The following is a 27,592-nucleotide window of genomic DNA, read 5'->3' as shown; positions in this document are numbered from 1 at the left end:
CAGTGGTTCTCAACCTTTTTGTCTTCGCAGACCCCCTTTGGACCATCACGGACCACCGTTTACCCCGCAAGGTTTGGTTCAAAATTATCTCTATTATCGTGCAACCGTCATCTATATTGTGCAAATATTAACTGCAGGCTAGTGATAAACAGCAACAAATTGACCTTTCCTGAAAATAACATCATACTATTTAGCCTATGTATAAAATGGCAAGACTTCTTATTTCAAAGTTCAAGTTCAAGTTTATTCATAAAATTTCATCACTTCAAAACATCACAAGACTGCAATACAATGAATGATAGGAAGATGCCGGCACGACTAGTAGTCTTAAGATCAGACACCCATCTGGGCCAACGCGATGTAAATAGGAGGCATGCACATTAGGGCTGTTCAAAAATAACTTTTTTTCCTGAATCTTGCTGGTTACTTGATTAAATCGTTAGGTTGCCTTAAAAAACGACGCACACCAAATTTGAATTCATTCCGACAAATATTCGCGGTTTACGTAGAGTTTGAAAATTTTGGATTTGCCCATAAACGCAAAAAAAAAATTTTCTCAAATTTTTCTGCCAACCCCATGAAATTGTTGGGCTGTCTTCAAAAACTATGCAAAACAAATTTGACTCAATTCCAAGCCGTAGAAGCGGAGTTATTCCAGTTTTTCTGTGATAATTCTTGGATTATCCACCAATCAAGGATAATCCCAGAATTATCGAATAAAAACTGAAATAACTCCGCTGTATTGCTGCTCGGCGTCTGAACATAACAGACGCCAAACGCCGTATAGCTACTAGAGATGTACAGGATCAGGATTTTGGATTCTAACAGGTCAGGAATCCGGGTGATTTTTTGGCAATAGGATTGGATCCGGATTCCAGATTTTACTGTTTTGCCGGATCCGGATCAGGACAGGATTTTTATTTTGACGAAAACCTGATAAGAATCTTGTCGAACATGTTTTGGTTCAGAAAAGGTAGAACTTATCTTCTCGGAGTTTATAAACTATATTTTTTACATGTAGAAGTCAGATCATGGAAAACTCAATTTTCCATGAGTCAGATAATATATATTTTCCGCGTAGGAAATTTCAGTGGCAGAAATGTCTTGAGCTGCTCTTCCGTCAGATCTTGATGTAGGTTGATATCATTAGGGGTTCTTGTCTAATTCAGAATGTGAGCGATTTTAGAATTGATATTTGGAATGACATTGTTAATACTGACGAAAACACCGTCACAAGGACTAACAGTGATGTTTAAAGACAGTTCCGATACTTGGTAGACTACTTGGGAAATATGCTGGGTATGTTTTGTGCTTGTTGCCAATAGCATGTCAATGTTCAACTGATGAGCTCGAAGACTAAGAGTCCTTAGAGTGACTCAGATATTAGAGATGGCATCGGCTTAGTGAAGTATTGGACGAATCCCAATACAATTGCTAGGTATCCAAATCTCAGTAGACTTGCTGATGGGTTAATCAAAATTAGTATTACTGTATCAAGTTTATCCAGGTAAAGGGCATTCAGATTGTGTGGGAATACTATTGAGAAGAAAAGAACCTTTTTGGTTTCGCGGACCCCTTTTGACCGTCACGGACCCTCGCGGACCCCCTCAAGTTTGAGTTCAACTTTTGCTCTAATATGGTGCAACCTTCATGTCTTATGCAAATATGAACTGTATGCTTGTGATAAACAGGAAAATAATGATTTTTCTTGAAAATAACCTCATACGATTTATGTAGAAATTGGTAGACTTTTATTACTTCAAAGCTAATTTTGCTGCTGTATTTCTTGAAGTACTATAGGCCGTGTCTTGAAAATCCACGTCTTCGTTTTGATATGAACGAGGATTGCCGAATACATTCGTAACATTTATGGCACCAAAATGAAGAAATTAAATAGTATATTCATATTGAAATGAACCCGAATATTTTCGGCTGACACTCGTCAGGGGTAATCGTCAGCAACTAGTAGAGAATTGGAAAGAACATTGTATATCAACAATCGTATCACAAAATATGACGTCACCAGCATGAAATTTCGAATGAGAGAGCGTTCAATGTACTATTTTTAGGTGATACACGAACTCCTTTTGTTGACAGAGTTTTGGTTGGTGTATTTTGATAAAAGTTGATTCCAAGGCACACAAATGGAATTGTGAACGGCCTCGACCTACGATTCGAAATCGGTCGTCTCGATAATTATTCGCACAAATCGGATTATCCAACAGATGTTTGCCGATGGCAGAATTAATTGCCTTTGATCGATCAGCATCAATCTTAAGTGGATGAGTTAAGGGTGAGCTTTTCACATCGCGTGACGCACGTGTTCTGATAAATCTGGGGACATGTTGGTTTATGCGGTCCTGCAGACGTCTTGACGTTCTTCCCACGTAGCCACAATCACAGTGGCACCTATATTCGTACACTACATTACTTTGTTGAAGTGCAGGAAGCACGTCTTTGCGTGTTGAAGGGAGCAGTTCAACACGCAAAGACGTGCTTCCTGCACTTCAACAAAGTAATGTAGTGTACGAATATAGGTGCCACTGTGATTGTGGCTACGTGGGAAGAACGTCAAGACGTCTGCAGGACCGCATAAACCAACATGTCCCCAGATTTATCAGAACACGTGCGTCACGCGATGTGAAAAGCTCACCCTTAACTCATCCACTTAAGATTGATGCTGATCGATCAAAGGCAATTAATTCTGCCATCGGCAAACATCTGTTGGATAATCCGATTTGTGCGAATAATTATCGAGACGACCGATTTCGAATCGTAGGTCGAGGCCGTTCACAATTCCATTTGTGTGCCTTGGAATCAACTTTTATCAAAATACACCAACCAAAACTCTGTCAACAAAAGGAGTTCGTGTATCACCTAAAAATAGTACATTGAACGCTCTCTCATTCGAAATTTCATGCTGGTGACGTCATATTTTGTGATACGATTGTTGATATACAATGTTCTTTCCAATTCTCTACTAGTTGCTGACGATTACCCCTGACGAGTGTCAGCCGAAAATATTCGGGTTCATTTCAATATGAATATACTATTTAATTGTATATTGAAGTTCTGTACCTCCAAGAAGCTCTTCAAAATGAAGAAACATATATTTTATGAACATATCATGTCCAGCAGCTAGCGCAGGGATGGCAACATACAAATCGCGAGCCGCAGAGAGTTTATACTGTCAAAGTGAAATCTTAATCTAAAAGTATAGACAAATTTTCTGCGCCAAAGAATGGATCCAAGCTTTCCAACCTGAGAAAAACTGTCAGGAACGACTTGTTATGTTCGGGTTGACATATATATTTACGAGCAAACATTTTCGACCGTGAACAATTGAACATTAACAAGACAAGGCTGCATACCAATATAACTGGTGATATGAATTTCAGGGTTGGAGCGTAATGCTTTGATAGCAACGAAACGCTCCTTGTTCATCAAAAAACCAGCCTTGGCGATAGGGAATCCGCAATAAGAATGTGCAAAATCTGATAGTCGAGCTTTAAGGGCAGATATATCAATCTCTTATTTATGACGAGCGTCAGCCGCAAATACTCGTGTTCATTTCAATATGAATATACTATTCAATTGTATATTGCAGTTCTCTACCTTCAAGAAGCTGTTAAAATAGTGGTTGTGTATATCACAGAATAAATAAATTTCGTGGCGAGGTTTCAATCCTTCCATTGGGACAAATTAGGGAAATACTCCGGCATTTTTTTCTCAAACGACTGTTCACTAATTTTATTGTACTGACAACTTCGCATCGAGAAGGTTTCGCAGACATTATGAAGTCACCCTGATTGACGTTATCTCCATATTTTTATTTTTTCCACAAACCCTAACAAAACGTCTCTAAACAGCAATATGTTTCTATCAGCAGGTTATTGAAAAATTCGCAATGGAAATGATTTTCCACACTACGATAGTTCATGTCATACGAATATTATGATGATATGAGTCATGAGGTTTTAGCACTTGTGGTGCGAAACTGCCCCATGCTTTCTCAAATTTAAAAATAAAATAATATAAGGTTAACAACCATTTGAAAAATCTAGAGGTCTCGCGGACCCCCTGAAATTGCTTCGCGGACCCCTAGGGTCCGCGGACCCCTGGTTGAGAACCGCTGGCCTATACCTAACGAATTGCGGATTTCACGCAAAGCCGCTGTGTCTGTGGTAACGTTAACTGTGTTCCATGCTGAGATAGGTGATGAGATGATGATATCATTAGACAGTTTACTAACATTCTCGGTTGGCATTCAAATATTTACTTTTATTTTATATTCTCCAATGTCAATTTTACCGTGAAATTGCGGCCTTCAGGCCATTTGCTACAATTACAACCCCCTGTCAAGCGCGATAACTGTTTCGTTTTCGATGGCGGCTAACGGCTGATCACTTGATCATCCTATTCCTCAGTAAATTTTGCGCAAAATTCGGTGTTGGTCTGTTCATATTGATTTTGGCAGTGTGCCATACCAAAAATGGCCACGAGGCCACTTCTCGATGATGTCATGTAACAGTGTACTACAGTGCACTATCTATAATCAAGTAAAGTCGATATAATATGGGACATTTAAATCAGGATTATGACGGGGTTGTAACCAGGGCTGTGGAGTCGGAGTTTGGCTAATCTTCGCGCGATGGAGTCGGAGTCGTGAAAACTGTGGTGACTACCGATATATGTTGTGAGGAATAAGATAGATTCAACTATAAGCGGTGACATTGGAATTTGGTTCATCAATATTCAAACCCATTTCAGGTTTCTGTGGGAGCCAGGGACCGGTTGACCCAAAACTGACATTTTGCTGCGAAACCAGATATCAGAGCCATATTTTTGTCACTTTAATTCTCCTTGTGTTGCGTTGCGTTTTCACTTCTATGAAGAACTACTTTGCGATACATTTTACGTAAACCTGTGAACTCAGTGCGCACATTTTATCACTAGAGATTCTCGAGTTATATCGAATGTGACACATGTTCCCGAATAGTTGAACAATCAGCATTGGCTCCGTAATGTACGTTGTATTGGTTATCCTTCGGCCGTAACGTAAATAGCATCTGGTATACTGTCTTTTACGATTAGTACCCTAGTTTCATAAAATATTTCCATCGTTGCAGGTGAAGGAAGTGGATTTGCGTCACAACAATTTCCCAGCAAAAGCACTACGTTCACTTCTCGGACATCGTCGGATTGAATCGCTATTTGGAAAATTGGATTGGGAAGTGAGATCGATTCTATGATTTAGTTACGTACTAACAAGCATATAGTTGCCGAAGTATAGTTTATGTGGGTATGCGGAGACTTGTGACGTGATGACAGCTCGTGATCCATGACGCCGTAGTCGTGATAGAAAGCATTATACTACATGTCCTCTGCATTAAGGCTGTACAAAAAATGTTTAGATTTCAGTGGCTATGTTATGAAATTGTTAGGTTGGCGAAAACAATGCTTCACATCAACTTTGGGTCTATTGCAACCAGTAGAAGCGATTTTCTAGCAGTAGAAAGTTTTGGATTTGTCATTCAGAAATGACAAAAAAAAATTCAAAATTTTTCTGTCAACCTCGTGAAATTGTTAAGCTGTCAGCAGGGACGAGGCACACCATAATTGGCTCAATTCAAACCGCTAGAAGCGAAGTTATTGCAGTAGAAAAAGTTGGATTCCAATAAATTAGCTTTTACGGTGGCAAACTCATCAATTATTTGTTTGAATATCAGATTCGCCGTACATAACTTGAATATAGCTTTCAATACAACATCCATTGTAGTAGAATATTTATTTACTCGACGACTTTCCGGGTGCCTCTTTACAAAAGTTAACGGCACACTGAAGGGAATTGAACAGATTTGGTTTTGCTTCTAAATCCGCTTAAATCCATTTAGTGTACCTTTAACTCTTAAAAAGAGGCAACCGAAAAGTATTTGAGTTTAAATATTGTACTGCAATGGATGTTGTATTGAAAGCTATAATTATTTATTATAAAATCATTGAATCGTAAATTTTACTACGGCAATAACTTCGCTCCGAGCGGTTGGAATTGAGCCAAATTTGGTGTGCATCATCTCTACTGATTGCCTAACAATTTTATGGGGTTGACAGAAAACTTTGAATTCTTTTTTTATTGAATAATTCAAAATTTTCTACAGCAAGAATCTCGCTTCAACTGGTTTACAGCGTTCTTTTAACCAACCTAACAATTTTATCACATAGCCAGTGAAATCTGCATTCATCCCGAAGCCTCAAAGTATTTACCCACTGATATGATGCTTTATCATCCGCACTGTGTCATTAATATCGAGCTATGTAATCGAATTTAGTGAAATGGTGGATTATGTTGCGTAGTGGCAACAATAAGAGAACTGAGGTAACGTCACAACCTCGTCAACAAAAACACGCTTTCTACTACATTGAGAATGAGTGAAATGAATGCAACGTAATGAAATTTGATATTGGTGTGATCGATACCGGTCAGGCTGGCGATGATCGAATTGTGCATCAATATTTTGACAAATTATGTCGCATTTACATAATCGAACGCCCCGTGCCGCTAAAAAATGCACAGCGTGAGTAACAAGAAGCATTACTAGCATCGTCAGAATTCTGGAGTGCGCATGTAGACATTGTCGGTTCGCAACAGATAATTACCAGTCCTTAACAACAAAGTGCGCATCGAAAAAGTTTTTACTGAACATAACAGCGTTTTTGACTAAAAAAAACGTTTTGTTTCCCTTGTAATATAGGAGTCAATATGATGTCCATGAAGTAATTCAGATTTACATGCTCACACTAGGAAACTGTCCAATTTCGCGTTCGGATCAAAAGACGAAATTCACACTGAATTCGTGTAAATACTGGAATACGGTTTCGGGTGCTTACGATTTGCTTTTAAGATCAACTAGATTGACCAAAGTGTCATTGTCTCAATTCGTAGAGTTTTTTCTCCTGATTTCGATAATACTTCTTGCCTCATACAAACGATTGTTTGCGGAGATTTCGAGTCGCAAATGTCCCAAAATGCCGCCACCGACAGAAACGCCGGTAAAATCAGTGACCCGTGTGGACGACGTATAACACGTAATGATCTGTGATACTTCGTTCGTCACTGTATGTGCGATATGACGTCACGATATTTGGTGGATGATCGATAAAATGCACGATCTTGAGTTTCAACTCTGAACAATATTTGAAGGTTGTCAAGCTAACTGTACGAGAAGACTGGATTGAATTGAAGAACGAAGAAGATGTCATCAAGATAAGTGGAAGCCGCATAATTACTTTCAAGAATATTGACGGGCACTTCAACATAAAGGTTTGATATCAAGATGATTCTACTTTGATATTAAGCCCGTATTAATGATTGGATTGAACTTTCGCTCATTGCACATGCACGAAACTGTGAACAACGCTAGGCACGTGAAGCGATGACCTCACAGTGTAGTATAGCCAAGCTGTAGCTGATGAGATAATTATGAGCGTTTTGAAGACCCGATAATTTTGTAGGGAACAGTAAGCTTACAGCTTGTGCTAATTTCTTAAGTAATTTTCTTTCCTGCTGAATTTAAAGATATTTTGTCGTCACTGTGCTTTAATTTTCAATTTCATTCGGGATTTTAGATCACATCGATTAAAAATCAAAGGATGGGGCTTTTACCCTTCGTTGTTTTGAACAGGCAAGCCATCTTCTTGAAATATTTCGAAATCTTGCACTGAAATATTCTGTGGTGGGGGTGGAACATTCAAGGTCTATTCTGGACACAGTTCTGCTTTGATTTATGTAAAACACCATTGTAAGGGATGCGATTTGGAATTGAATAGCTTAGTTTAATCAAATCAAATAACCTTGAATCTAACGTTATTCAACTTTATTACCAATACAATGATGCGGTGATTAAGAGTGGAAGCGAATTTAAATATTCCATTAATTCAAACCCAGAATTTGTCAATGGCCAAGTACCTCTACTTTTCCAAAGTACTCAAGTACCCCCGTACTTGTAGTACTTGAACAAGTAAAGCCAATATTCCGACACTCTACTTCTACTTGTACTCTGTCATATTTCGATTTTCGATACCTACTAACTTACTTTTCGATATCACAAATTTTCAAGTAGACGTGATATGTACTTCAAAAAAGAGAGAGGGAGAGAGAGACCAAGACGAAGAAATTCAGTTTCGGGTTCAAAATTTCGTCATGCTCGGCGCAAAATAGATAGATAGAACGGACTAATATATTTCCTAAAAGTTTTGGTCAATATAATGCATGTAGCTGTTACGTGGTTCCTGTGCGCAATTTCAGGCGACTCGTTTGAGAAGCTATGCTCTTATAACACGGTGATTTCGCGTAGCCAGTAGTAGTCACTATTGTAAAGCCGAGTGATCGTACGATCCGCACGCCGAAACCGATCTGACTGGCTTGATTCCTTGATTGTTTTTTCATTGAGGTAATTTCTTAGCGTGTGTTACCTACGCTGTACATTCCGTTGTGCTTTCTAATTGAGATTATGTTTGAGAACTCTGTACGACCATTATTTTTCCTGGGCGACGTGCCAAATTGACAATTTTCGAAGGCTACTGCGGGCTCAACCGGCATCGTATTTAACTCTTACAGTGTGAGTGGTTGGCATAATTTTTCTTCTGGACTTTGATTTATCTGTTTGCAAGTCACTGATGTTTCTTTTGAATTTTGGTAATAAAATTCTTCAGTCATACATATATCTTAGGGCTTCTTGTTGGTGGATTGTGACCTAACTCGCAACACTTTATTTTCGCAGGATTCCACTCTATTATTCAAAACGGTTTGTTTCCTCGTAGAAGTGGAATATTTGATCAACCTTTTTGATGCAGAATTTGTCAAATTGATTGAAGAACTGTACGTCAAGCAGGCTTGTTTGCGGGAGTTATCAGAGTATAAAGTAGAAAAAGTCAGTTACAGATATATTTTTCTTATGCTATTTATTTAGTTTCATATTTTGAATCACGGTTGACCGATTCGACTATTTGATTTGCTTCTACTTTCAGACATACTTCATCTTACAGTATGTAATCCAGTAATCAATACCTAAATATCTGACAAAAATAATTAACTGACCGGTTTCTTGTGCTCGCTTGAATTCATAATAATTATGGTTGGGTAGTGTGCAGGTGGCCAATTGGTTTTTGGGGTTCAAGGCATCATTTCATGACTCGATGCTGCAATTTCAGTACAGTGGATCTGGTCTTGTTTTAATAAGAGCATATAATGCAAAAATCTTACAAGATATCGAATTCGATATTTTTAGTAATAAGAGAATGCAAGTGTCAATTTATAACGTGTGCTGTCAATTTCTACTCAACATGCGTTAATAATATTGCGAGTCGGTCTGGAGTATGTACAGAACTGGTTAATGTTGTCAGTGTCGCTAATGAAGTCCAAGCAGAAGTAATGGTTTGAATTTATACACAATTCCAAGTAGAATTACATCTTAAAATACCTGTTAAAGTAGAGAATGTAAGGCTGGGGAAGTGCTCAAGTAAAAAGTTTTTAAAAGTATTTTTACTCAATGTTTCGCCGACCAGTATATCAGTGGTGGGCTGGTGGTTACTTTGAATCTCTTCTTTTATAAATCCAATTCGTGAAAAGTATGTGTATTTGCGAAAAAGCTGTTCGAGTAGAAATGGTAGTAACTTAAAATCGAAACCAATTTGCTAGTAATGTAATTACCGTAATTTTCCAAGTATAGTACGCCCCCATGTATATTACGCACCCCTAAAATAGCATGCAAATTCTGGGAAAAACCCTATACCCATGTATAGTACGCATCCTGCATTTCACTACATGAATAGTTCCGATTTAGTACACGATGTCATTCTGCTTTGCGATGTCACTGTTGAACAATCATGACATAACGATCGCAAATCATTATGCAATTACGGGATTGTGTTTAAACGATACTAGATAGCAGCCAAAGCCTACGAGGCCGGCGGCGAGATAGTTCCGGCCAACGACACGAGACCTATTACAGATGCGATTGCTAATCATTATACAATTAACGGCATTGTCTCTAAACCAGTGCTCTTCAACCTTTTTCGGAGTGGTACACCCTTTTAACGTTTGCTCAAAACTCGTACACCCCTGTTCGTTATGGGTCTTCAAAAATGACTTTTTTCTCAAATCGTACTGGCTACTTGATAAAATTGTTAGGTTACCTAATTTAAGCCTACACACCAAATTTGGTTCGATTCCAACCAGTATAGCCGCATTGCTACGGGAAAAATAAATAACGACAAATTTGAAATTTTTCTGTTCACCCGATGAAAGTATTAGGTTGTCTATAAAAACGATGTTCTTCAAATTTGGTTCAATTCCAACCAGTAGAAGCGGAGTTATTGCCGTCCAAAAATTTGGATTTGAATAAAATAGTATTTGGTCACAGAGTCTATTCGCCGCCAGTTAGGCCGCCTGTCACGCAAATTGGAATTTATTTCGTGTCAGCCCAAAAACAGCATGACATTACGAACGATAATCAACCTAAATGTAACAGTATTGGGGACAGAGTAGGTAATGCTACTGCTGCAGAAGCGGTAATTCAGATCAGCGATGATAGCAGACGCACCAGCCTGCTGCGTATCAGGCCTGCCCCACACCACACACAGTCGATAGTAGCACATGGGCTGCAAAAGATGTCAGCAACCTCAGATTGTATGTCGCTATACACAGTCTATTGTCGCTAATTTGCATCACTAATAACAAAATATTAAATTGCAAATGTATGGCGAAATATTGGACATAAAATCGGCATTTTAAAACAAAAGGGTTTCGATTTCATCATGGATGCTGTTTCGACCCTGGCTGGCTTCGTCACTTCATTTATGTGCATTGCGGTATTTATTAATGTCGGGTATGAAGTACCGATTCAAGAAGTCTGAGCTATCGCGGCGGTTTCCTCAAAAATCACTAAAGAAAAATGACTAGCTGAACACATGTTTGTTACCTGCATACTTTCCAACACCAAACGGAACCATTGGTCTATTGCCGACGGCTAAATGAATACGAGAAATTTGTGTTTATAACATCACAATCAAACGGTGTACAGTATTACACTTGAGATAACATCGTACCATGCTCATTAACCTGTGCGTCAAACTGTACTGACCCATGAACCTGCCTTTGTGATAGCTAGCCTTCGGCTCATTGTAATTAGGATCTGGTACACCCCTGTACACCCAATCCGAGTGATACACTCTTTGCAAATTCTGGTACACCCTGGGGTTTACGACAACCCCGGTTGAAGAGCACTGCTCTAAACGATAGTAGAGAGCAGCCAAAGCCTTAGAGGCCGGCGGCGAGATGGTGTAGGCCAACGAACCGACATCTTGCGCATGATGCGAGTGCTCGGGCTAACGGTTATGTCATGCGCACCAGGTCTGTTGGAGATGCGATTACGCAAGCGATTATATCTTGTGCACATGGCCTCTTGTATACGTATATGCGATTGTTTGGGCATGTCGTTGACGCGATGAATTAGCGAGAATTGCCGCGCGTTAGTGTCTATGACTGACTTACTTTCGCTCGCGTACAAACGGCAAACCAACTCAGCGGGAGATCGCGTCCTTTTGTACACGACTCTCGTTCATTGGCAACACGCTTCCCGCTAATTGGCTGCGCGTTACACTCTATAATACGAATTAATGTGCGCGATGGCTGGAAGTGATATGCGATTGGAAACAAACATGAAGAAAAGTGTGATTTCAAGTTTTTTATCGAGGGAGATTTTTTTCAAGGCTTGTTGTACCCATGTATAATACGCACCCCCCTATTCCAGGGCAAAAAACGTGAAAATTTTGCGCATTATACATGGAAAATTACGGTACGTAAACCTATTTTGCACTCTGAGAAGTAGTTTTTTGATGGATGTGGTTAATAAAGTTTTCTCACTTACAGTACTTCCGCAAATGTTCATCTTTCTGTTATGAGTGAAATTGTCATATTAACCATGTATTCTGGAAATATGAAAGTGACTCCATAATAGATGTAGTTAGCAAACCAGTACTTCTCCAGAATACTGAAATAAATTTTGCATACTTACTCAAGCGGCAATGATTTTGACTACTTCCAGTTCTACTTGAGTGTAGGGAGAAGTGAAAAAAAAGAAAAATTTGAATTTCAAAAAGTGTCGCTGATATTTGGTCTCAAATCTCAAATGAATTACTTCTATCATCATTTCAGGTTTCTGCACCCTCTAGTGGTCGTGCAATTTCACCGAACGAGCCAAAAATAGCTAATTTTGCCATATCCTAATAACCGCTTATGCTTGAAGGCTAGTTTTTGGCTTAAAATCTGTGGAAGCAACATGTTTCTATCTCATTTCCATAGAACTTTGTCTTGAAAATGTACAGAAAAAAGTTACAAGCAAATCATTGATTTTTAGACCGCCATTCAAAATGTCGGCTGGTTTTACCAAGTTTGCAATGATAATTTGCATGTTACAATTTGTTACATTAGAACTTTAATAACAAAATCTTGTTTGGCAGGGCGTATCAATTGACCTACGAGTTGATTTATATATCAGCCTAGCATAATTTGGATGAAGAATAGAGAATGATTGAACTTTTATCATATTACATCATCACAAACCTTTATGTCATGAGCTTGGTGGAACGGGTATCTTCCGTTCAACTCTACAACAAACGATAGGCATAGATGGTTCAAACTGTGAATCAGTTACAGTAAATCAGCTATATAATTTAGCCTATATACCTCATACCTGCATGTTTTGTTGAAAATGATGATTTTCCATAACACTTGAGACATTGTAAATTGTTTTATATATTATACATATTCTGGTTTATCTTGGAGTTGATCATATAATTATCTGTAATATCTGCATTAAAACTATCTCCTCCTTGAGCACTGTGCAGTGTCATAGGCCGCTGGCTGAATGAACAGAACAGGTTGCTGTAATATACTTTGCTATGTGTGTGAATTGAACTGACATTGTCTAGTATAAGTACAGATTCAGAATTTCACCATGTTCTACTTATAGCAGATTGTGGTTTATCATATGTACAAGTATTACAAGTAATTGACATAATGTTAACAAGAAAAACATCCAAATCTTCTGTTGCTTGCAAGAAGTTGCACTGTGGAGAAGCTTTTCGAAGTGTTGATGGTTTTCCTTCTGGAATACTTCCGACTAAAGGACAAGTGAATGAAGGTATGCTCAACTTTGATCACTTTAGTTGTGATCAAACAACTATATTTAACTGTCTTTAGTTTGAAGTGTTCGAGAAGGAAAACCATCAACACTTTGAAAAGTTTCTCCACAGTGCAACTTATTGCAAGCAACAACAGACCTGGATCTTTTTCTTGATAACAATATGTCAATTACTTGCAGTACTTGTACATATGATAAACCACAATCTGCTATAAGTAGAACATGATGAAATTCTGAATCTGTACTTATACTAGACAATGTCAGTTCAGTTCACACACGTAGCAAAGTATATTCCAGAGACCTTTTCATACAGGCAGTGGCCTTTGATACTACACATGAAAGAGTCAGTCTTAACACCAATATACCAGAGTATTATAAGATAAACTCCAAGATACACCAGAAACCAGAACACTTTCAAAATGAGTTATCATCACTTCTACTGGGAGACTTGAGGTTGACTATGAAAGTTCCAGAATATTCCAAACATGAGTACAGCAGCTTGAACAATATGTATAATATATAAAACAGTTTAACAATGTATCAAGTGATCTCATCATTTTCAACAAAACATACATCAATTACAAATTATATAGCTGATTTACTGCAACTGATTCAGTTTTTCAACAATCTTGGCCTATCGCTTGATGTAGAGTTGAACAGGAAGATACCCTTTTCACCAACTTCATATCATAAAGGTTTGTGATGATGTAATATCATGAAAGTTCTATCATTCTCTCTACTGATCAAAATCATACCCGGTAGGTATAAAAATCAACTCATTGGTCCACCAAACAAGATTTTGTTGTTAAAGCAGCAATGTAACAAATTGTAACATGCAAATTGGCATTGCAACCTAGGTAAAACCCACCAACCTTTTAATGGCGGTCTAAAAATCAGTAATTTGCATGTAACTTTTTTCTGTACATTTTCAAAACAAAGTTCTATGGAAGTGAGATAGAAACATGTTGCATCTGCAGCTTTTCGGCTCGTCCGGTGAAATTGCACGGCCACTAGAGGGTGCAAGAACCTGAAATCATGATAGAAGTAATTCATTTGAGATTTGGGACCAAATATCAAAGGCACTTTTTGAAATTCAAATTTTTCTTTTTTTCAATGAGCAGTTCTTTTACATAGGGTTACCATACGTCGGGTTACCATACCATACGGGAGCTGAGCGAATGTTGACCTTTTTTATTCTCTAGTTGACCACCTCGTACAAAATGCTTAAACGCCTACGTGATTTGTGACCAGTAATTCGATGCGACCTCGTTAGAGACATCTTCCATTTCGATAACGTGCGTTTGCCAGCGCATAGCCACAGGGGGTTGAACCCAACTATTTGAAACGCCGAAACTCCGTCATTTAGAAATGATCTGACTCTAATATTCAGTTGCAGATTTGCGCGAAGCGTGTTGTCAATTAGCGAGAAGAGTCAGCAATGTTCTCCTGCTGAGATGGTCGCGAAATTAGTTTATTCAGTCCCGTGCGCATGGCAATCGTTGCTAGCCCGATTTATCGCGTCTCGAACAAGCCTGGTTCCGCAGGCTTGAATGATCGCATCTGTAATAGGCCCAGTTAACACTATATCATTGCTTGCCGCACAATCAGATGTGCAATGGTGGTTTCGGCCTGGCCTGCACGGTATCATCGATGGCCTACACAATAGCATCTTCAATAGGCCTGGGGCAAAAGATATCATTGCTGCCTAATTGTGTATGCTTTGGCTCCTATCACTCGCTGCGCTATTAGTGATGGTTTTGACATATTGATTAAAAAGCGATATCGCGAAACTGAATAACATCGAATCGCTGCGAACAGACTTTACCGTGCGCAATTGATTCCCGCTAATACTTGAACGTAACGATCAAAAGATGTGTATCATGGCTTGAGATCATAGGGACTCGCTAATTGACAGCACTCCCGGACTCTTTGGCATGCTTATCATACGCCTAAAATCGTCATTACGAAGAGACCATATGATCGCCATTTACACATGTACTTGACCCGAATTTAATTGATGCTATATTGATAAATTTGAAGAAAAAAAACTGATTATCGACTGGCTACGTGCCTAACGTGTGCTGAAAAGCGGCATATAGTAAAGTGCGTTCTAGTATGACAATGACGTCATCGATATGGAACAATTGCGACGTCAAAAGACTTCGCCACCTCGTAAAAAATAAAAGTCGGCTCTTGTCAATTGGTTATGCTTTTTATGTACTTTTAATTCTATTAAACAGTTTTCATTTTTTAGACAAAACTAGACCTTGAGCAGTGAGTACTCACATTTTACTACCTGCATATTGCTTCTCCTCCCTCAACTTGAATAGAAATGGAAGGCGTTACTTCTATTTGACTACCGACGATGACTACTTTGAGCACCATCTTCTATATCATACGTTTGTAGAACGCATATCATATTCCTGAGTGGATTTAAAAAAAAAACATATTCTGGAATGAGACTAAAATCGATGTAGTATATGCATTATAGAGAATCGAAGTATTCATACTAATAACTATTGTACTGTAACTATATGAATAATTATTCAAATGGGAGATCATCGTAACAATCATGTCATCTTACTCAAAGAAACCAATATTGTGTTCAGATAAGCAAGATCCTGCTCGATTGCACAGATGAAGACATCGACTGGTCTTTGATTGAGACTTGCTGGAGAAAGTATCAAGTACGATTCCTTATTCGATTCGCAAAGTATTTTCAAACGCATTTACATTTACCCATAATTTTATATGACCTCGAACCCAATCATCTCTTCGGCAGCTATCTTAAAGTCTTGAAACAACTGTTTTTCGCATTTTAGTTGGATATCGTGGATATTGCTCTGAATGGCCAGATACCCGATGTTAATTACAATCGAATTTTGGAGCGCCGGAGAGCAATTTCCGTTCCCGTCAATATCCACGCAATGTTTTACGTTAGGAAAGCAGATGAATTCAGGAAGACGGTAGAAGCTTGTCAGCAAAAGAAGGTAATACTTATCATCCAGTATTAATTGCATTGGATATATGGAAGATTTTCTCCCACCATTGCACGTTTATCATTAAATTCTGCCGCACAGTACGAGTCCCCGTCACATGAATTAAATTATATTCCATACCCGAAATATCCACTGCAGTTGCGGGGTTCGTGATTCCTGGTAATTTTCTCATCTAAAGCAGGGGTGTCAAACTCAACTGGCGTCGCGGGTCGGATTCAAACCTGCAGAGCACCCGCGAGACGGACCAGACAAATGATTCCGAAGATTGCTTCAAAATCCATGCCCCTGTTTTACACGAAAAATAAATTGCTAGTCGTAATCTCGGAATTGAGTGTCAATTGGGGTTAGCATATTTTGGGAATCTGAAAAGGACAACTTTTAAAAAAAATTCATACTTACAATACCGGAAAAATTGGTGAATTTAATCCATGTTTTTAGTTGGTTGAATAAAAAAAGGTCACCTTTTTGGCTCAACTCCCGAATGACCTGCCGGACTGTTACTTCAGTTCTTATTTCCAATTTCTCAGTTGAATTTTCACATATATTTTAACAAAATTTTCAAAAAAGAGGACAAATTCTCAAAAAGAGGTCATTTGAGCGTGCTCCTTAGGGGTGTTGAAAAAATACTTTTTTTTCAAATTTCATCGGCTTACCTGTCAAATCGTCAGGTTACCTAAAAAACGTTGCACACTAAATTTGACTCAATTCCAACCAGTAGAAGCCGAGGTCACTCCAATTAAAATTTCGGTCATTTTTGAAATAATACTATTTACGGTGACCAATCTCGTCACACCACCATGACCAAAAATCGTGTTCCAGGTATGCCCGAAGTGGCAGGGATGTCTTTTCTCCTTGTTTTGATCTTGACAAGGTCCTAGGGTTTGGTTTGAATGAGGAAATCGCCAGTGAACAAAAATATATGACACGGATTACCTGGAAATTGGTCCACTTCATTGAAATATACATGTTAAAACGATGGAGAGTACTTAACACACTAAAATTAACGACCACGAAAAGAAAATGACCTGACAAGCAGGTAAAATACAGGTAAATATATTTATCAAGTTATAGTCATATGAAGTATTTTTTGTCGGTCAAATTTAGATCTGACGAAATCTATCCCAGTTATGCAGGGCATACTCTCTGCTTTGATTCAAAGTTTGTACTGATTGCAAAGTCGCCATTCCCAAAACCTCATCCACAGAGACATCAGTTGCATTCCTCAGCAGATCAGTGTTCAAATATTTCTCTACTATTTGACATTGACTGATCCAGGGTGTTGAAAATGGCACTGATTGCAATTGAGAATGGGTTATGCCACTGAATAGTATTTATGACTGAATAGTATTAATGAGTTGATGAGTTTATGAGTTTATTTCACATATGTGAGATTCGGGGAAACCAAATGGTAACCCAATGAGCTGATAAAGCACATTAGTCAGTTTTGGGTGTTTCAATATCACCAGGACCCCCTTGTCATAGAGTGATAAAGGGCATTGGTGTTTTATTGCGATATATGAATACAATTAGATTATAGTAACCGAATATGGAGGAGAAAGATGACATGAATAGAGGACGATAACTTTTGATAGGAAGAAGATTCGTCACGATGACCATAAGCCTTCTAATTCGCCTGTGATAGTACTGTAGGAGTGGTGCAGAACAAATAATAAAATATCATATAATATCAAATTGTATCGTGAAGAAATTTACATTGGACCGACACAGAATATAGATCACTTGAGAAATATATTTACCTAGATTTTACCTGCTTGTCAGTTCATTTTCTTTTCGTGGCCGTTAATTTCAGTGTGTAAAGTAGGCTCACTCTTTTTGTTAATTATCTCACCATCGTTTTGACATGTCTATATTTCCAGGTGGTCCGTGTCATATATTTTTTTCGTTTACTGGCAATGTCTTCATCCAAACCACACCCTAGTGAAAAAGACATCCCTGCCACTTCGGGCGTACCTGGAACACGATTTTTGATCATGTCTGTGTGACGAAATTGGTCACGGTAAATACTATTATTTCAAAAATGACTAACATTTCAATTTGACTGACCTCGTCTTCCACTAGTTGGAGTTGAGTCAAATTTGGTGTGCAACGCTTTTTTAGGTAACCTGACTATTTGACAAGCAAGCCGTTGAAATTTGAAGAAGAAAAAAATTTTAACACTCTTAGAGTTTCTAGAACACTTTCAAAAAAGTAAAAAAAGAGGAGGTATGGTAACATTAGTGTCCATGTCAGTGACTTGTTTCTGATGGTGACGACAGTGCAACCTCAACACCACGGTCGGATGGTTTTAATTTGACCTGAACAGAAAATGCTCGACATTTTCTTCTTGAGAGAATGGAAGTGTTTCCGACTAAAAATTTCAACATGTATTAGATATGTGCTGGATAATACGGCCATTGTTTTCAGAATCGCCTAGCAGGTCCGACTAAACCGTCCAAACTGGTGATCCAAAGTATATTGTAATACATGATGGCCCCTGGTGACATGGTCAACAATAGTGGTAAGCATCATTGTAACTCACAATAATATTAGTTATAATTTCTCACTGCAGATCGAATATATCCGATGCATATTATTGTACCCTGCTTCACTCGATGACATTTCGTCTCTCATCAACAACTCTAATTTGAAGAAAGTAACATTGATGTACAACCAAGAAGATAATATGTTAAAAGGAGACGAATTGCAGAAAGTCCAGAACATTGTAAATGATCTCGATACTGAATTGAAAGTTTTACAAGGTGAGTCATTGTTTGGTTGCATCGTATCTTAGAAAGCTTTTTAAGGTATATTATATATGCGCGATCATTTCGAATGAAAGGGTCAATTCACGTAAAAAATCCAATTCGTTACTAGCGCAGCTAAAAATCCTGAGGCTTTAGTTTCATGCATGACGTAGCGTCGTGGCCAGGGTTACGTGATAACGCACGGTAATCGTGAATTTTAGTATTTCGATATCCCATACTTAATTCGAAAAGTTGATGTACGAAATTCAGGCATGATCTCTCACACGTTGCTAATTGTGAGCTTGCATATCACTTCTATCAATTTCGAAGCAAGGCGTCGTTGAAGTGCGTCAAAAATTACTTTTCACATGACAATATCAAGTATGCAAAAATTAGTATTCACCATAAAAAAACTGTTGATGTATACCAGTGGTTCTTAACCTTGTCTCCAGCGGCCCCGCAAGGGGCGCTAGCGATTTTGAAGGGGGCGGTAGCGCTCAAGGGACGAAATTGGGGTCGCTGGGCTCAAGGGGGCGATATAGGGGGCGCTGAAGAAAAATTACTTCGTAGTAGATAATGTGGTAGTAAGACATGTCCTTAATGAGTATTCAGAGCAAATTAACATCCACAGAACATGTCAAATCCCGAAATTTTCATGCGCGCCACGCGACGATGTTTGCTACAAATGTTTTCATAAATGTAGTAGTATACGAACATACGGTACTATAGTAGCAGCCATAGACGCCGACTTTTATTTTTTTACGAGGTGGCGAAGTCTTACAACGTCATAGTTGTTCCATCTCGATGACGTCATCGTCGCACGAAAACGCACTTTACTGCATGCCGCTGGTGTACGTGCAGCGTTAAACCATTCGCGTGACGTTTTATTATCGGCCTTGCACTCATTAATATCAAACCATGCAGTCGAGTAATCTTAAAACGGTACGATCATTTGAAGTGTAACTGCGGCCCGCGCTACCAGTCCGTCCGACGTAATCTGCAGTTCTGTGGCGTATCCAGGGGGGTTTAGGGGGCCGTAATCCCCCCCCCTTTTCAAAATCCTAAAAATTGATGTCAAATATAGCCTCTAATATTTGCTAATTTATTAGTTTAACATATTTGTTTTTACGTATGAGAAGGCAAATATGGCTTCTTAATGTAATTTAAGGGGACTAAAACCACTATGGCCCATGGCGGTGGTGGTGCAGTAACAAGCAATTATTACGTAACAGGGTGCGCTGTGAAACCGTACTCATGAGCGAAAGTCTCTGAAAAAATGCAGAGCGATTTCGCTCTGATGCTCTGTCGTTTCTTGTTAAACTCAGTCTGCAGATTCGGGCAAGATATTCATTTACAGAGACAGACAGACAGCTTTATTGAACAAAATTGCAATAAAAATATAATACAATGCTGCAGCGGGATTCCCGCGGATCATCCAGTCAGCTGCATTGGTGGAGTACTAATTAAGCATTGTTCAATTCGAGTCTCGCGTCATAAATAAATGTAAAAAAATGTAAGCAGGCCGAAGAATAGTAAAATCAATTATTCGTCTAGCTGTGCAATTTCCCTCTGTGATATTATTTGATGAACTTGATGATTTGTCAGAAGAATGGGCTGCTTTGGCAAGATCGCAAAATGAGCTGCAGGTTATCAGTCAATGCCCTCACACAGAATTTTTGCAAAAATTGAAATCAGTGCACAATGGATTCGGTGAATCAAAATATTCTTTACTGGGGAAGCTCATGACGAATCTCTTGGCATTGCCACATTCCACTGCATTCGTGGAATTGAAGTATGCTGCACATGGAAACCTCCCCATTTTTTGGTTGAGGATGCACGGTAGTGATGGATGGTGTATAATCGAAAGATAATTTTTATGATGCCGTGTACAATTCGAAAGCGACAATATTTGATGTTTTTGCGCTATTGAATTCGTTTCATTAATTTTCGTTGAATAATCATGCAGTTTATGTATCGAATTCATGTGTGGAACACTTCTTATCTGTGGATTTGTACCTTATGGTCATCATGATTACTTGACAAGGGCAAATTATTCCTGCCATGTACTAATCTAGTGTTTTTTTCGCCAATCTAGTGTTTTTTCACGACATAATCTTGTGTTTTTCCGGTAACCTAGATTGGCAACACTGGATACGAGTGATCGTAATGATGACGTCACAATAGCCAATTTCTTAACGCACCCGCCCCCCCCCCTTTTTTTCGCGCTCTGGATACGCACCTGCTGCAGCTGCATCAATATTATTCACGCGCAATGCCCATTGTGACTAACGAAATACAACGCGCACTGGCCTTGCAAGTAACACACGACAACTCTCGAATACTTCAAGCAGACAATAATGATGATTACAAACGCGAAATCGCGCAGCCAATCAGTAATTGTCTCTTGCGGTTTCTTGGTTCGCGTTGACTAACTCGCATCGCGGCAATTGTTTGATGATTAAAATATTGATGCATTTCCCGATTTAAGTTCGCGAAGCATTTCGGGAATACATCGGTCAATTCGTAAATCCAATCTGCATGTCGACGGCCGCCAACGCATACTAATTGAATTACGTGTTGACGGCCGCACAAATTTCGTTCTACGGCCATGGGTTGGCCACCCTTGGACTAGAATTAATTCCACTTTCGGACGCATGCCGCGACCTTACCAATAGAAATCCACTGTCTATCTAGTGCCTAATAGTTTAATATGCGATAATGTTGTTCTCGATACGAGTACATCCAGCAATCAAGTTTATCGGAATGTAGAAGGTTCCCTGTTCAAACGAATCGAATAAAATCAGAATTTGTGCCACCCATAATTTTGTGATGCATCACGTTAATAATGAAAGAAAGACTGAAAAATGACTTTGTGCGACAATTTCGGAGTACGAATGTATCAAGTAGATAACAAGAAATATGAATGATGGCAAATGAGAAAGCGTGTAATCTAATCAGTATCGCCACGAATTGGTTTTGAGTCTGACACCGTATTGAGTAGCTTTCGTCGCGACAATTGTTTTCTCATTATATCGGTGTTTAAGCTGTATTGCTGCATTTCCCGATTAATGTCACTGGCAAAGCCTTGTTAGAGAAACGAATCTGCGCAGAAATGAATTCCAATTTGCAGGCACACACCAACACACCCTCCAATTTCGGGCTCCTATTACTTATCATGAAGCTAGCTAGGTCATGAATGGTTTTCTAAACAAATATGGGTGCACAAAGTGCACATAATTTAGATTTCAGAAAAGCAGAACGTATATTTGGGCGCATTGTCGGCAGATGAGATCTAGGATGGTGCTTCTCAGCACACACTAGGCGCGCGACCAATCGAAAACTTACTGGGGATTTGATTTTTTTTTTCAATTTACCAATATAGCATCAATTCAATTAGGGTCAAGTACATGTGTAAATGGCGATCATATAATCTCTTCGTATCGACGATTTTAGGCGTATGATAAAGCTTGCCAAAGAGTCCTGGAGTGCTGTCAATTAGCGAGTCACTGATCTCTGGTGAACAATTAAATACGCGCGTGTCTCGGCTACAGTTCTCGCAAATCAAAATGTCCGAACTTGATTGCACCGACTTCAAACATTTGTCGTATTCCTGAACTCGAGACATGATACACATCTTCTGGTCGTTACGTTCAAGTATTGGCGGGAATCAATTTTGCATGTTAAAGTCTGTTTGCAGCGATTTGATGTTATTCAGTTTCGCGATGTCGCTTTTTAATCAATATGACATAAGATAATCACTAATTAGCGTAAACTCGACCGCATTGTCTCGAAACCAGCGAGAGATAGGAGCCAAAGCTTGCTAAGCCCTAGACGCGATAGTTAGGTCATAGGCCAGCAATGATATATTTCACTCCAGGCCTATTGCAGATGCTATTGTGTAGGCCAGCGATAATATTGTGCACACCAGGCCGAATCCGCCAATGCAGATTCGATTGCGCAGTTGAACTGGGCCTATTACAGATGCGATTGTTGAAGCCTGCGGAACCAGGCTTGATCGAGACGCGATAAATTAGGCTAGCGACGATTGCCATGAATGACCTAATTTTACAATCATCTCAGTGGGAGATCATCACGGATTCTTCTTGCTAATTGACAACACGTTTCTCGCAAATCCGCCGCGCGGAAGACTGATACACAATTATTGAATGGCAACTGAATATCAGAGTTAGAATGATCATTTCAAAATGACGGGGTTTCACGTCTCAAATAGGGAAGTTCGATCCCCAAAACCTCCGTGGCTACGCGCCTGGCACGCGCGCGTATCGAAATCGAAGACGTCTCTAACGAGGTCGCATCGATTCGCCTTATTACTAATTACTGGTCAAAAATCACTTGGGCGTTTGAGCATTTTATACGAGGTGGCCGCCACCTCGTAAGCTCGTAAGTCGGCGCCTATGGTACCAGTACAATTCGTTGCGTCATACTTTACCTTTTTGGTTTTGCTTTTAAATCTGTTTAAACCCCTTTAGTGTGCCGTTAACTCTTGAAAAGAGGCACACGAAAAGTCTTCGAGTTAATGAATATTCTGTTACAATGAATGTTGTATTGAAAGGAAACTAGAACAAATAATATCAAAATTTTCCACTCCACTCTATACATCTCTCTGGTATTGAGGTCACGCGTCATCTCTTCTGCCTCACTTTTGATCGGATGTCGATTTCTGATTCATGCGAAGATAGATTTGCATCTCTATTTTGAAATTAACCTTCGTTTTTATGCGACTTTTGATCAAGTTTCAGCCATTACAGGATTGGACGTGGATTTGGACGCGATACAAAACTATATATGGATTAGTACTTAGATTTGAATCTCTCATCCGGAACCGGATTTAGATTTTTAAATAGTGGATAAGCGCAGGTTCCATACGCCTACTTACCATAAATAAACCTTCGTGTATCGTAAGACACAAATCATTTATATTTTTGATTATTTTAACTCGGTTCGAACCAGATGACTGTTTCAGATATGACACAATATGTTCTGCAACAAAGCACAATTCATAGGATGCATTCATCTTTTACAATCAAGTATTTCTCATTTCAGTGAAAGCATATGGAGATGCCTGGCAGCGACTCGACTGGAGTTTTTATTGGAGGTGAGTAGATGTTGCGAAGTCTGACCGTTCTAAAATGAGAGTTGAAATTTATCCTTCCATTTTGTCGTCGATCCATTCTCATGCACATCCGGTTTCAAACAACTGCCTAGAAATATTGTGACGTGATCTGTGCATCAAATAAATTAATAGAGATTATTAAACAAAATGATGTCGGATAGTGTCGTCATTACAATTTAACATGGGGTTTCAAACGGTGCTTCATTGAAAAAAATCCACCAACTAATCACTCAACAACAGAAACTCGCCTACATATATATAGGCGTTGAATCATAGTTACATGCGGTGTTTTATCGCTGTTACGAGGTATTTGAAAGTCAAAATGTTGATTGGCGGGTGATATGTATGTGGCATTCATTTTGTAAGTTTAGGCGTAAATCAAAACATGATTTTTTGCCAACATTTGAGTTCATATAATCTATTTGATTCTTGAAGGTCGCTACGAAACATTCTTCATTAACTTGCTGTAGCTTAGCTTACAGTACACAACAAAACAAGTCATCAAATTTGAGTTTTTGAGCGTATGTCTCATAGGTCCCATGGTCGTGTGCCTTTGGACCCACCGGGTGGGGACCGATGACACGTTCGAGCAACAAATTTTAAACGTTAATAAATATTTTTTGAAAAGGCGGATATTCATGTAAATGCCCGCGATAGGTAGAGCTTGTATCAAAGTGTTGAGACAGCAAAAGATCTGCTGTTCTCGGCTGAAGATTTGCGTGCCAGAGAACATTTTGTAATTTTTGATCCGTCGGTACCACATCTCCCCTAGGTAGTGAAAATGAGCTAAACGTACTCTTGTACTTCGCATAATTAGAAGTACTTGGTTACTACTGACCACCACTGCCAATTTAAAATACTAAAGTTGATCTTCGGCAGTAATGCGTCACTTCAATACATGATTACTTGCTGCATTCAGAACACGCAGGTCTCAGTTTCTTAGGATAAATATTTATTACGTTATAAAACTGAGATTTGATACGATACTTGAAGAATTTATATGTCAATACGGCGTAGGTAGAAAATCAATACGTCGGAATTGTTCAGCTGCTGGAGGTGAACTAAATAGAGTTATTGGCCGTAATATCTTGTAGCACATCATCGTTATAGAAACGAACAAAATAGTCGTTGATTAAACTCGAACAGAAGTTGTAGTGATCCCGTCAATATTTTTACTTGGTTTCATGTAGCAATAGTGTAAATGAAGGTTTGAAAAGTACTGGAGTATGTGAATTTTAAATCTTATTACTGGGACTGGTTGTCGAATACTTTTATTAGGTAATCTTATGTGACAACTTACAAATTTCCCGTAACCATCGCTCTTGGACAAAATGTGCTCGACAGTTTTACCGCAAATCGACAAGATTTCAGATTCATTTCCAGTCAGACTCGGCCATTTAGAAGATTTCCTGCTTTTGTAAATTAGATTAGAACTAGAATTACAATTACAATTGTTTCCAACATACAGTAGAATTAGAATTGACGCTACACAGTTTTTTTCAAATTGTAGTAGAATTTAATTATCGCGTCACTTTTTTTTAAATACTTTAAAACTATATTTATGGCGATGCATATTTCCAAATTAGATTGGAATTAGAATTACTGAATACACAAAAATTATCAAAAAGTATCAAATCAAGTCTCATTCTTATGAGCATGACAATAACAAATCTCTGTACAACAAGCTTGGCTCGTTTCGCACTATACATTTCTCTCAGTAACATTTACAGGAAAACCGGAGATCGGGTTTAAATTAAAATGAGAGCATATAAAAATTTCACAAATTAGATTAGAATTAGAGCAGAAATAGATTCAAATTAGGTTACCGGCATTACGCTCTAATTAGACAACTAGAGTTATCTGAGTCTGATAGCAGTACAGTGAGTACACTTATCGTCACCTATTTTAGGCTATATTGAAGAAGTAACGCGGTCCTTATTTTGATGAATTTTCCACTGATACAGATGATGATTAGAATAGAAAATATACTTTCCATCAAACAAGATGTTGAGCTACTTTTCAAATGTCATTGATACTCGGCATTGTTAGCTACACCGCAATTTCCTAATCTAAATGTAAACTGTCAACAAAGTCCTATAGCTATTTACCCGTCCCAGCCAATACCGCTACCTGAGATACGATGTGTTGCCAGCTGTTTTATCTTCACGAATTTCCTGTACTAACTAAATATGTTACCAAATATAGGATTGTGTGCCGACGAAACCTGACAATTGTCGTGCGGGAATAGAAATGCACAATCCACCTGTCGATCGAATCCCTAAAATCTATCTCGGACTATGAGCCCAGGTCGTGTACAAAAAGTCCAATTCTAATTTGTGCAGTGTAAAGACGTACCCGTGTAAACAGTCCAGTCCATCTCCGGCTCATAGTCCGAATAGTTGGGAAACATGATTGATTAACTATGATATTGATTTATTCAGAGGTACTTGTTTTCCAGTCAGCGGTACGGAAAGTAACAGAAGCAACATCGTTGATCGTTTACAAGAGCCAACGATTCCTCAACAACAAAATTGAAATATGGAGAGCATTTCATTTAAGTATTTAAACTGGTTATTTCATGTTTAATTGATGCAATTTCGCGATTTCAAATAATTTGATGAATGTGATTCAATGTTCCCTTTTTACTGAGATATTATGATTTGCTGCTCGACATTCTATAAATTACTCCTACTGTCCATTGTGACTAATTTTCAATTATACTGACATTATCCACAACTCATAACTCAGAGTATTGTTAATGACTCCTAATAAATATCTTCATCTTACACTTATAGAGTAATGGCTGTAATTTCCGTGATTTTATGTTGTATTGGGCTGCGTTTTCATGTTATGAAATGTATAGAATTGATTTGAAATAAATATTAATCAGTTATTTGAGCCTTGTATTTTCATTGGGTTATCGGGATATGGAGAGACAATGTATTTTACGCGAATGCGTACAATGTGACAAAAGGTTGCGTAGCAATGAGGATGAATGCCAGACAATCGTTTCATGCGTCAGAACTTAATTCGAATGAGAGGTTGGTAGGCTTGGTGGAGAGGTGAGGATATATATCGTCATTTGTCGTTAAATATTGAAATGTTGTAGGGTGGAGTGAAAAAGACTTTTTTCAAATCGAAAAAAGGGGATTCTAAAGCCCCGAAAAATGTCTTGAAACTTCAATAAAAATTGGTTTTAGGGGATTGCCTCCATTTTCCAGCCAGCATTCCCCCAATTTCTGCGCGAGAAGTGGTGAAATTGCCATCTCGACAATCACTGGTTGTAGGGTCATGAAAGCTGCCAAAACATCATGCTTCTATCTGTCTTAGAAGCAAGTTTTCTCTATTGTGAACACAAAACGAGTTACAGCCAAAAAACACTAGATTTTTGAAACCGATAAATGGCGGGAGTAACTAAGTTACATGTTAGTGTGATTTACACAAGAACAGCTTAATAAATCGAACTCATTATGTGAAAAATTTTTAACTTTTTTTGACGTGCCAAAAATAGCC

General features: G+C 38.6%; 3 protein-coding genes across 3 annotated transcripts in view; all 3 read left to right on the top strand.

Moving 5' to 3' along the window:
• The window catches only part of LOC145445491 (uncharacterized), a 193,265-nt gene that overhangs the window by 38,736 nt on the left and 126,937 nt on the right, over positions 1-27,592 (top strand). The gene's annotated exons all lie outside the window — the stretch shown is intronic.
• LOC145450326 (uncharacterized) overlaps positions 1-27,592 on the top strand; it is a 198,565-nt gene that overhangs the window by 82,035 nt on the left and 88,938 nt on the right. The gene's annotated exons all lie outside the window — the stretch shown is intronic.
• On the top strand, positions 7,027-26,678 carry LOC145437267 (uncharacterized). Its single transcript, XM_080314467.1, has 7 exons — positions 7,027-7,050; positions 7,202-7,321; positions 15,812-15,889; positions 16,025-16,192; positions 18,771-18,960; positions 24,010-24,061; positions 26,538-26,678. The coding sequence occupies exons 1-7, from the start codon at positions 7,027-7,029 to the stop codon at positions 26,554-26,556; spliced, it is 651 nt and encodes a 216-aa protein (XP_080170593.1). The 3' UTR covers positions 26,557-26,678.

The sequence above is a fragment of the Botryllus schlosseri genome, chromosome 1 (assembly GCF_051294905.1).
Source record: "Botryllus schlosseri isolate E-star chromosome 1, Bs_hap1, whole genome shotgun sequence".
Classification (NCBI taxonomy): domain Eukaryota; kingdom Metazoa; phylum Chordata; class Ascidiacea; order Stolidobranchia; family Styelidae; genus Botryllus; species Botryllus schlosseri.
Note: the sequence above shows the minus strand (reverse complement) of the source record. Positions and strands in the feature narration are given on the sequence as shown.